Here is a 12,480-nt window from a genome sequence, read left to right on the forward strand (position 1 = left end):
AAATTCACCAGAGATGTGGGAGTTGTGGTTGTCAGGGGTCTTCAGAATAAAGAGAGGGTGAAGCGAGGGGAGAAACACATGCCAGGAAGAACTCAGTGACAATCAGGTGACTCGCCTTGGCCAGTCCTGGGCCAGCTGTTAGCAAACCCCATCTCAATTATTTCTCACACAATGCTGAACATCAGTTACCTTTTAATCTCCAGATGAGGAAGCCAAAGCCGAAACAGGTCAAGTGATTTGCCGAACGGGATCATGGCGGTGCACCTGGTGAAGCAGAACTGCTTGCCTCATCATTAGAGCATAAAGAGAAAGAGAGGGGTCTGGGCTTATGATCCCAGTCTCACAGCTCCACTACCTCCCAGTGGGGGCCACTCTAGGTCCACACCTTTAATACATGGGCCCATGGGGATTCGTCTCCAAAGTAGAATTACACGTGCATCCTGATAAAACCATGTCTGTGTTCTCCAACACTTGTGCTCAAGATCCCAGGTGCTGGACTTGACTGTCTAAGGCAGTGGTTCTCAACCTTCCTAATGCTGTGACCCTTTAATACAGTTCCTCATGACGTGATGACTCTTAACCAGAAAAGTATTTTCATTGCTACTTCATAACTGTAATTTTGCTAGTGTTAAGAATCGGAACGTAAATATCTGTGTTTTCTGATGGTCTTATGTGACTCATGTGAAAGGGTTGTTCGAGCCTCAAAGGGTTGTGACCCCATAGGTTGAGAACTGCTGATCTAGAGTATTGCTTTTCCCTGCAGAGGGAAAACATAGAATGGGGGAGCCATGCACAAAGAAGGGCAACAGATACTGTGAGTGATAAGTAAATGATGGCATTGTGCTTTTTCTTCAGAAAGGGAGAGGAAAGAAACAGCTGTCTCTAGGTGATGTGTTGCCCATAGCAGCCTGGACCTAGGGTGAGATGGAGGGGTGTTTATAGGTCAAGGCTCTGGGTTCCCATGGTGGTTGGCCCAGATACCATGGCTTTAATGTAATTATCATTGAGGCTCCAGGAGAACTTTGATTGGCAGGACTGTCTTTTCTAGGATTTGCTCCCTGCATCCACTGCCTTCTGGGGGGTTAGCAAATCCCTTTTTCTGACTTGCAGGCTTAGTTGACCCACTATGATTTCTCTTGCTAGCTGTCTTCTGGGGAGACATTGCCCTGGAGGAGGAGGATCTGAAGCTATTTCACATCGACAAGGCTGAAGACTGGACTAAGCCATCCACGGAGGAGGAAATGGGACATGACACCGGCAAGTATTGGCCCCTGATCTGCTTGGGCCCTAGTGCGCTGCTTGAGAGTTCCAGTAGGAATCTTTGGTATCTTTGACCTGTAGGTCCAGGGATCTGTATGGAAGACCTGAGCGGGGGCACACCATCTCCTCTGATGGAGGCATGGATCTGGGACCTTAAATTTAGCTGATTCTTCTTTCTTTCTCTCTGTAGCATGTACTTGTTCACATTTGTGCATGTGTGCATGCAGGATCATGTACAATTGTGTGTGCATGTGTGTGGAGGCCAGAGGTCAATGTCAAGTGTCTTCTTCACCCATTCTCTACCTTTTGTGAAGCAGTCTCTCACTGAACCTGGAGCTCATCAGTTTGGCTAGGTTGGCTGGCCAATGAACTTTAGGGATCTGCCTCTCCCTGGACCTTGCCCCCAGCACTGGAGTTACAGATGTATGCCACCACACTTAGCTTTTTAACGTGAATGCTGAGTATTCAAATCCAGGTCCTCATGATGTCCAGCAAGTACTTTATCAACTGAACCATCATCCTAGCCCAACTTAGCTGATCCTTCTAAGAAAATCTACAATTGCCTCTGTTGGAGGGTTCAGCCTGGAACCCAGTATTGGTACTTAGGACTCTAGCTTGAGGTTTTGCTTGTCCCACAGTGGAGAGAATTGCTAAGTGGGCTGGATTTAAATAATGTCTGACAATACTGTCGACAGTAATGACTAGCTTAGAATAAGATGCTTGGCCATGGGGAATTGTCACTTGTTTGATTGACAACCAGGCAAGTCCCTGTGCTGTCTGGGGCAGGAGACCCACCCAGTCTGCCTTCTGTGACTGCTTTCTCTCTTCTCTCTCTTGGCTGCCAACCGTGAGATGAAGAGCAGTGAGGCTGGTCCCCTGGGTGCTCCTCACCTCCCTGTGCACTGGGCCCTGTGGCTTTGCAGCCTTCTGGTCCTTAGTGCAGGAGACTGAGTGTGGGATTGAGTATCCGCACGTGGCAGTGGTAACTTGTCATTTGGTGACTGAGGCTCACAGCAGCCTACTGTGAACCTTTCTCCAACACAGTCTTCTTTCTCTTGAAGCTATTTTAACCCTCACCCTGGGTCAAGTTCAGTGCTGGTGAGAGAAAAAGGAAACAGCCCAACCATTTCCTTTAAGGAAACCCTCACACCAGGCAGAAAGGTGTAGATCTGATTCCGTTTTCCTACCTCTAAAATGGGGTGAAACTAGGATTCATTCCATAGAGTTTTTGAGGTTGATGCCAAAGGTAACAGGTTTGCTCAGTGCCTGGCATGTAAGATTTCAAGGAATGGGAGGTGTATCCATAAGATCTCAAGAAATGGAGTGTATCCCTGATGATGTAGTTGGTGATGTCAGGAATATTTCTGAAAACTAGAGAGAAGAGGGTGAGATGTGTTCATGTTGAGAGGCTCTAAGGTCGCATGAGGAAAATGAGCAGCTAGTGGGATTGGCTACAAAGCTCTCCACAGGGGTTGACAGATGAAGGACCAACATTGTCACTAGGTCGTGGAATCATTGCTAGGGACTGGGGACTGGAAGGAGCCATGAGATACCTCAGACTTCCTTTGTGGTATCGTGAGTCTCTGAGCAGCACTGGAATTTGAGTGGCCTCTTCTACATGGTCTGAAAAGTCAAGCATTGAATTATTTTTCTAACAGCATGCCACAGCCTTAGCTGTGCTCCAGCGTAACATCTGTTCACACTCTTCCTCATCTCTTCCCCAGGGGTCTGGAGAAGATGACCTAATGATTCTGTGATTAAAATGATTCTTAAACTTATTTTGCAGTATTCCTCAATACTGCGTATCTTGCGCACGCACTGTGATGATCTTCACACTATGGCACTCACGTGGTACATTCCAGACCCCAAAGACTCCTATATGTCCCCCATAGTCAGTGCTCGTTGCTAATCTAACCTTTCCCTGTTTTGCCTGCATTCCAGACCCTGAATGAATGTTATTCTGTCATCTTGTACTAGCCTTCATGACTGCAAAATCCACCCACATGGTTGATGGCACAGTTGGTCCCTTTCCAGTGATGTGAACTGTTCTGCTACCTGGATGGACCCTAGCTTAGCCAACAGTTTCTGTTGACAGACACTTGATCAGCTCAGCATCTCTCGCTGTAATAAATCTGATAATGGAAGAACCTATCGCCTTAAGCACTTGTTGCTCCTGGGCAGCTGCCTTGGGTGGAATGGCAGGGTCCAGGGTTCAAGTTGATACTGTCAAATCATTTCCAAAAGTGAATGTGCCAATTCACACTCCAGGTTGAACATACTTATTTAGGAAGCAGGAGTGGTACCCAGGCAGAGTCTGCTGTCAGTTTTGGATCTTGGGCTCCTTAATGTGGGTCCCCTGTCACCCTCTGGCTCACACAACAGGCCCATGTGCCATTAGGAATTCTTGGATTTGCCCCATCAGCTCTCTTTCTGCTTCTCCCAGGGCACTTAGAGTAGCATAGCTTGGGGGAACAAGAGGAGAAAATGTGAGGGAAAGACTCCAGAGAGGTTAGGCGTTGGCCAGACACCATGCCATGTACAGCTGCTAGAGAGTGTCCTTCAGGGACGGTCACCTGAGGATGCTGTGTGAAGCAAAGCCCGGTGGTTTACCTTTTTCAGAACACTTGCTCAGAATGGATGTGGAACTCAGATGTCTATCCTCTCTGTCCTTATCCTATGAGCTAATAGAGGACAGATCACACTCAGCTTTGGACTCCACAGAGGCAGGCCATCGCCTTGGACCTAGAAGATGCTGGCCAGTGTTGATGAGGACAAGAAGATGGTGCTGGCAGAATTCGCAGACTCTGGCCTTCTTCAGGAAGTCAGGAGTGCCAGTAGGGCTTTGGTCCCAGAAGGATCTATGAGCACTGATCCCAGTAACAGGCTTTGGGCTTGCGCTACCTGGGCTAAATCCCAGAGGTGGGCCTCAGTTTCTTCATCTGCTGAATGAGAATGGAAATAATTCTTGCCTCCTAGTGAGATCATGAACCCGCAGGAAAAAAAAAATATATATGTGATGTGTCTGACACCTGATACATGTTCAATAGCTATTAATTCTTCTTAATATTTGCGAAGAGAAGACTGATGTAGGAAAGGATTGGAATCAAAGTGAGGACTGGGGGGACTGCCACATGTGGAAGGGCCCCGGGGCCTGGACACCAAGCCCCTCACACAGCACCGATGCTCCCTCCTTCTTTAGCTTGGTGCAGGCTTTTTCCTCAGGGTGTTTTCGTGGCAAGGTGGTTTTTACTTCAAGTGCTTTTCTCTGAGGGCCAACTGCACTTTGTATCTCTCTAGAATAGTTATTTTATTTTCGGGTTGGGAATGTTTTTTATTGATTTTGCTGATTAAACTAATACTGCTTGTTCTTTTTTAAGTGCAAAAGCTCATAAGTGGGAAAAGAAAATTCTGTTATCCCAGCCCCAGGGATCACTGAATCACTGACTATCTATTTGCTGGATTACTTTCTGTCTTGATGTGCCACAGCCATGTGTGCAACCACACACACACACACACACACACACACACACGCACACACACGCACACACACCTTTTCACTTCTTGGTTTGTTTTGTTTTTCGAGACAGGGTTTCTCTGTGTAGTTTTGGTGCCTTTCCTGGAACTCACTTTGGAGACCAGGCTGGCCTCGAACTCACAGAGATCCTCCTGCCTCTGCCTCCCGAGTGCTGGGATTAAAGGCATGTGCCACCACTGCCCAGCGATACTTTTTAAACACAAAGATCTTACTGGAATGTGCTGGTGTAGTCTACATGTTTGGTAACATCCCATCATGGATGCTCCTCACTCTATGCCAGAGAGCGTTATGATGGTGAGGGCACTAGTTAGTGGTCCACAGGAAGCCCTGTCACACCTCATCTAAGCCCTTATATATGGATGTGAAGGCTGTTTCACTTTTGATGTAATTTTTAAATGAGAGATGATGTTTCTGGGAAGAAATTTATACATATATCTCTAAGCATTTTCTAGGTTGAAAAAGTAAATTTAAAAGGAGCCACACCGTAAGCCACTCTTGCTAGGTTCAAATGTGGGGAAGGATGTGTTCTTCATTATAGCTCACCTAGTTTCTAAGCTTTGATAAGTGCAGTTTTCTTTCTTGGAGGCTGAGAAGAGAGCTCCAGCAGGAAAGGGCTGAAAGTCCCTGCGCAGGGCGACAGGAAAAGGGCTGTCACTGCAGAGCAGCCCACAGGCCACTCATCCTGTTCTACCCTGTGAAGTTGGAGCTACTCTCCAGGCTATTGAACACAGGGATGTCAATTGCTTCTAAGGTGGGGCAGCCAGCCTCTTTGCCTAGAGGTGCCCTGGGGATGCTCATGTTCCGAGTTCACTCAGGGGCAGCACCCTAACCAGAGCTTAGGTGTCCCAACTCCAGGTTAGCTGCATCCTTCCTTGACCATCCCATTGCCATCTGGCCATCTGGAAGGAGTGGAGAACAGTGTGGGAAGGAGTCTAGAATAACAGGGAGCCATGCTCTTTTTTAGGACCCTCTTTGGTGTTCTGCACTAATGTGCTTCCTGCCTCAGTTCTCTCTGTCCTCATCCTGCTTCCAAGACACCTTCCTGGGCACTGTACTATATTGTACTATATGGAATAGTGCTCCCCCGCTTCATGTCGATTAGAACCCCAGAAAGTGACTCATAGATTGGGGACTTTGCAGATGCAGTTAGGGAAGAACCTTGAGATGAGATCCTCCTTGGTTTAGAGTGGACCCTAAATCTAATGATCTAATCTTCATAAGAGGAGGAACGGACACAGGGATGCAGAGAAGAAGGGCATGTAAAGATGGAGGCAGCCCCTGGAGGAATGCTGCCACCAGCCAAACACAACTCTGCTCCTTAGACCCTTTCAGATGTTCCCATTGCTTGTCCAAATGCTTCCTTAGTCTGGCTCTCAGTTCACAGTCTACAGAGACAGGCTCCCTTCCCCTTCTGTCCTCTGTCCGACCCCAATGACATCGTGGCTGTCCACACCCTGAGCTTCCATCCATCCGGCCTTCTGTTCCAGCTACTCTCTCTGCTCTAAGTCCCCATTCTACAGACAAAGAAATGAAGACCAGAGCAAGCTGGTGACTCATCTCAGCTCTGCAACTGGATGCCTCGGTGACACCTCTTTATTCCGTACAGCTGCCAGCTGCAGGAGGCCACCTGGCTGACAGTGCTGTTAAAATGGCCCCATTTGGGTGTGTAGTGGAAAGAGCTCTAGCATCTCCATTTTTGGATGGGCTCAACCCCCAGTCCCAGGAGCTAGCTGACCAGAGGATGCGGTGGTGGCATTTGGATGTGCGCGGGGCCAGGAGGCAAGAGCATATCCTTCAGGGAGAGCCCCCTCTGTATGCTTTTGATTTGCTGTGAGAAGAATGGAGCCCTGGGCAGGCATGGGCCTAGCCGCTCTGTGAATGGAGCTCTTGAATTAACATTTTGGAGTTTCCTAAAGCTGCTAATCGGATTAGCTGTGTAGTGAAGGAAGTACTTAGCAGGACACACACACACACACACACACACACACACACACACACACACACACACACACTTTCCAACCCTCTTGCATCTCTTCCTATGCCTGGCAGGACCTGACAGCCCTGTTTCTGAGTCTGAGGCACTTTTCCTCTTAACAGCACAAGCTGGGCAAAAGCCTGTGTGGTCAATGCCCTGCATTTTTTGTTTGCTTTCTTCTTCCCTGAAGGGCTGGGGAAGCTTGCTTTGAACATTCTCATCTTTGCAAAATGTACCATGAGAGGAAGGTATATTTATCTTGCAGTTATCTCTGTTGGGATAATGGATCTGAGTTCCTGATCTTTATAATGAGAGCTCTGAAAGGGGAAGCAGTTTTAATTACTTATTGGTGCTGATGGAAACCGATGTTTCCCGCCGTGTCCATTCTGAGCCACTGGGCTGTGTCCATCCCCATGGAAGAGGCCAACCTTGCTGTAACTCTTCCTTCCTTAACTCCTGCCATCTGTACAGAGCATATGCAGAGCCCCAACAGTTTGGCTTCTGGGCTCAAAGTAAATAAATGAGCAAAGGCTCGTCTAAGACATAACAGCTTGTGTCCTCCCTCTGGGTGTGATCTTTGAATCCTAAAGTCTTTGCCCATAGTCTCTTTGGCTTCTAGATTGCCACTTCTGACCCTGGCCACAACTTAAGTGGCAGAGGGTACCCTCATCTTCTCCCTGTCGCCACTGTAATGGAGGGACTGATGAAACTACAGTCTCGTTTATTTCAGGAGAATTTGAGCTCTGGTCTTTCAGACTATAGGAGAGATGTGACCAGTGACTTAGACATCAGAGAGAGCTTACTTTAGACATCAGAGACTGCTGTGTCGCTGGGAGGCATGTAGATATCTGAATCAAATATTCAGGATTTCTGGGCTTTGTTTCCCAAGGACGGGGGATCTGAAAACAGACTCAGGATGTATATGCTTCCCAACACATTTTTAGCCTCAAGGTTCTTGAGGGAATTAGTGGATGGAGTGATTTTAAGCAGGTCCACAGGTGGACCATGAATTCTGAGTATCCACACCCATGGCAAGACATTCTCCAATCTATTTAGACATGACGTCCCCATTTTACCAATTCTCTTTGTTGGGTGGAAGTGCTGCCAGATTACAAGTGTCCAGGTGAAAGATGGGTAAATGGGTGGTTCCTGTGGTGTCTCTATGGGAGGTTCGATATCTTAAGCATATGAATGCTAGGCTGGCTTCTTGCTGGGGCAGCACCCAGGATTCAGATCTGTCTGCTTGCATATTAGATACTGCCAAGTGCCATCTTGGAGACAGCTGGTTGTGGGGGATTTGTGTTGTTGGCACCTCTGACTTGGGAAGCTGAAGCGGGTCAGGGGGCTTCAGGGAGCTTCCCTCACCCGCATCCCTCCCACTGGATCCCTCCCACTGGATCCTTCCTGCTGGGTGAGGAGGGACCTGAACAACAGGATGGGTGTCTTTTATTCTTGAAGTATGTTGCACTTGTCATTTTGATTTTGAGGGGGAGTCTGATGAGCATCAGTGAATAGTACTTTGAGGAAAAAGGCACACACAGAATTATACACACACACACACACACACACACACACACACACACACACACACATACACACACACACACACAGAGACACACACGCGTTTACTCGGAATTTCAAGAAGTTTAAACATTATGTATCTTTAAGTTGTTAGATTCTGGCCCACATCCTCCCTTTTCTGGGTGCTTCCACAATCTTGAAAATGTTCACTTGGGTGGATTTGTGCTGTGGATGGATGTGCCTAAGTGTTGGGCAGGCTTGGGTTTGCATCCCTGGCTCTGTGTTGATTAGCTGTGGAGTTTCCTCTTTGTAAGACAGGACACTTACTTTATGTGTCGTTCTCTATACTCTAATTTTTTTTTTGGGGGGGGGGGTTTCGAGACAGGGTTTCTCTGTGTAGCTTTGCTCCTTTCCTAGAACTCACTCAGGCTCAGGCTGGTCTCAAACTCACAGAGATCCACCTGGCTCTGCCTCCTGAGTGCTGGGATTAAAGGTGTGCGCCACCACTGCCCGGCTCCTATACTCTAATCTTACCTCATGGGAGGATCAACTAAATGTAGCTAGCAGAAACATTGTCCCATAGTGTGACACCGCTGCGGTTCTAGTCTTTCTGGTCCTTGTCTGTGTCCCAGACCCTGGGCTCCCCAGGAATTCCTTGCACTGCTCTGCCATGACCCAGTGGGAATGCCAGAGCCAGGCCGGTAGAAACATGCCTGGGCGGGTTCTTCAGTGTGATCTTAGCTAACATGTAGGAAATCTCTGTCAGCCAGCAAGGTAAGTATGCCTCTTGTTAGTCAAACTTTAAAGTCTATGCTTCTCTGCTTCTAGAAAGAGCTTTGAGCATTATCTCTAGCCTGTCCCCTTGAGCTGCTAAATATTTGTTCCCTCCATCATCATTCTCCGAAGTGATGATCAAAGAAAAGATGAGTTCTGTGGGTACATGGGAGAGCCGTCCTCATCGTGCACATAATTCTTGCTGGCATTCAGCATCCACTTGCACTCAGCTTACATTTATCCTTTGTCAGACTCACAACAGTAGTGACTTACTGAGTTTGGTCTTAGCCTTCCTTCCTTAGTGCCAGTATCAGGCTGGGTGTATAAATGATGCCACTTGTGGACTGTGTATTCTGTACACTGGTTGGATCTGACCAGGGGCTCAGACACAACTGCGTAGTGGCCTTTCTCCATCGTCCCTCAGCCCCCCTTCCCCAGTACATTCCCCAGAGGTCATTAGGGAGAGGCTTGTGTGCTTGGTTGTATAATGTCTAAAAGCCCTAGAAGTGAGTACAAGCTTAAAGAATGGTCTCAGCCTCCGAGTGGTGGCCCAGGGCTGAGCAGACCCACATCACCTTAAAGGGAGTACCTGAAAAGTGAAGGCCTTAGCCACACAGGCAGCAGCTTATCTTATTGGTCCCTTCCTACAGATTCCCAGATGGAGTCCATGGTCCTCAGAACATCTCTGAGACAGAGAGAACATCCAGGTTCTTGTCCACTGCTCCAGCCTTCCCTAGCCTAAAGCCCTCCAGCTGACCTCCCATGGTCAGCCTGCCCTCTCAGGAGACTTCTCCTGGACTTCCGCAGCATGGAACTTGATCTTCATGTGTCCTCCACACCCTGCCCTGGGCTCTGTCACACAGCCCTTCTGCCTCTCTGATGTCAACTTCATGATTAGCATCCCATCCCTCCCTCTTTTCTCCCTTCTTTCCTGTAAGAAATGCTAACTGGGAGCCTTCTGCACTCAGTACCAAGATACAGCTGCAGCCGCACATTTCCCACCACAAGGGAGAGCAAGCTATAATAACAAGTGACTGTTGTCACGATCTCAGAGTATGGGAGGCGTAGGAGCTGGAATCAGGAGCCTCCCTCACCGTAGCAGCCACCCACCTCCCCCAGAGACTACCTTCCAGGCCGGGGTGTGCCCAGCCTGGGAGCACAGAGACCCAGGCAGAGAGCACCGGGCAGGCCCTTAGCAGGCTTTCTAGTCCATGCTTGTAGCTATAAAGAGCAGGGCAGAGCAGACCCTGGTCCTTGTGGGGAGTGGGGAGTGCAGAGGACATAAGGAAGTGCTGGCCTGGGAGAATGTGGTGGGGACAAGAGTCAAAACTAAAGCAGAAGTCCACAAATCAAAATCAGGGGACTAGGTAAGGGCCCAAAGAGGCCAGGGTGAGCCGCTCTTAAAGACACTGTTTCAGTCAGGATGCCCCAGAGCCAGAGCTCTGCAGGTGTGGGACCAGGACTCCAGCATTAGAACCAGCAAGGCTTGGCAAGACCTCTACCCATGAAGTGTTTTATTTGGTGAGATGGCTCGAGATGATAAAGAAGCATCTGATAGAGTGCACATCTGCTCTCTGGGAAGGAAGAAAGAATGTAGCATAAGGATTCTGTCATCTCGTGGTCCACTGGGGCCCAGTCAAGGCTGGCTTGCACCTTGGACAGCAGCCAGAGCACTGAGAAGGTCAAGTGTTGGGGAAAGCAAGCTCACCTTTGAGCTGCTAGCCATCACCAGTGCATCTGTGGGAACTGGAGCCACAGTGGGTGCTGAGACAGCTAGGCAGGTATTCCCAGTCCACCGGGGAGCTGCCACTCTCCAGGGCCAAGGATCTGGGGAACTGCATCCAAATTAGAAGATTAGCTTGAGGATCCATGACAAGCAAGTGGGTAACGCCTATTCTAGTAAACATGTCCCCAGGTGAGAGATACAGAATCCACCCAAGGTAGCTCTAAAGAAAGTGTTTGTTCTGATAAGATAAGGTTGATTTATAATAGGCGATTAGATACATGAGGGATGGAGAGATGGTTCAAGAAATAAAGTTCTTGCTGTGCAAGCATGGGGACCTGAGTTCGGATCCCCAGAACCCGCATGGAGCCAGGAGTGGTAGTGTGCATCTGTAATCCCAGTGCTTCTATTGTGAGATGGGGGCAGCGGGGGTGAGGGGGGATGGGGGTGGGCAAGGGCTGGGTCTGGAGAATCCTCTGAAGCTTTCTGGAAGTTATCCCCCAATATGCAGCAGTGAGCAACAAAGAGACTTGTCTCAAATAAGGTGGAAGGAGATGACCTACAGCTAAGGGTGTCCTCTGACTTCTACATGGGTGCTGTGACATGTAGGTGTCTTCATTCACATACACACATGCTTTGTGTACACATAAGCATATGTAGACTTTATGCGCACACACGTTGGGCGCCAGATAAAGTGAGAAATCTATGGGAGTCTGCTTAAAGGGTAAAAGGAATTTATTAGGAAAGAAAACTCACTAAACATAATAGGAGAATTTATTAGGAAAGAAAACTCACTAAACATAATAGGAGGTCCTGGAAGGCTGAGGTATTGTCCCATGCTGTTCTGCGGCCTGAGTCAGTCCCCACCATCCAAGCCCACAAGGGAGAGAAGAGACCTGCGTAAGTGCTTCTCAGGTCTTAAGGGTAGCCCCGAGGCCATGCCCCAGGGGCAGGTACTTCAAGGTTACAAGTAGAACAGTTACCCACTACATCATGTAAACACATACATAAAGGATAATAGACAGTTAATAGACAATTGATAGATAGGTAGGAGAAGAACAGGGAGAAAGGGAGAGAGAGAAGGGCTGGCCTCACAACTCTCTGGGAGTTGTGAGGTGGAAAGAAAGGAACAAGGCTGATTTCTTTTTTCAGAGACCACAAAATGCCATTTGCTCTTGCACTTGTTCAAATACGGCCACCACACAAATCTACGTCATGATCCTTTAACTTAAGTGTCCCCTGCTGTGGCATCTACATGTGTAGGGGGACTTGGAAATTGCCAAGAGTGGAGGAGATTGCCAAGGAAGATAATTATAGGAAGAGCTCAGCACAGGTTGACGACGGTCCTGGGAAGTAAGACGCAGGAACAGAGTGATATTGAAAAGCCTGTGGTGTCCATGTCTTACTTTTTTTCAGTAAGTTCCTTGAATACTGTAAGCAAAGGGAAAATGATTGGTGCAGCAACCTGGGCTGGAGAAAGAAATGGGGATCCCCTGCAGTGGCTCAACTTCTGGTGGGGTTAACCTGGCTTTTAGGACCAAGCCTCGTTATGCAGCCTGATGGGGTGTCATGTATAGTGTCATTTTCCATGGGAGTCTGAGTTCTTTTCTTTGCCTCTTTCAAGTCAGTTGCTCCTGGTGACCACTGGAAACTGTCCCTTGGGGCACATGCACCGCTGAGCTAGCATGTTCT

At 48.3% G+C, this 12,480-nt stretch overlaps 1 protein-coding gene across 1 annotated transcript in view; it reads left to right on the plus strand.

Moving 5' to 3' along the window:
- Tll2 (tolloid like 2) overlaps positions 1-12,480 on the plus strand; it is a 117,239-nt gene that overhangs the window by 23,168 nt on the left and 81,591 nt on the right. The window contains exon 2 of the mRNA XM_052761421.1: positions 1,144-1,257. Coding sequence (XP_052617381.1) covers positions 1,144-1,257 — 114 coding nt within the window. The remainder of the gene's footprint in view (positions 1-1,143; positions 1,258-12,480) is intronic.

This window comes from Peromyscus californicus, unplaced genomic scaffold (genome assembly GCF_007827085.1).
Source record: "Peromyscus californicus insignis strain IS unplaced genomic scaffold, ASM782708v3 Scaffold_4__1_contigs__length_199733344, whole genome shotgun sequence".
NCBI classification, from domain to species: domain Eukaryota; kingdom Metazoa; phylum Chordata; class Mammalia; order Rodentia; family Cricetidae; genus Peromyscus; species Peromyscus californicus.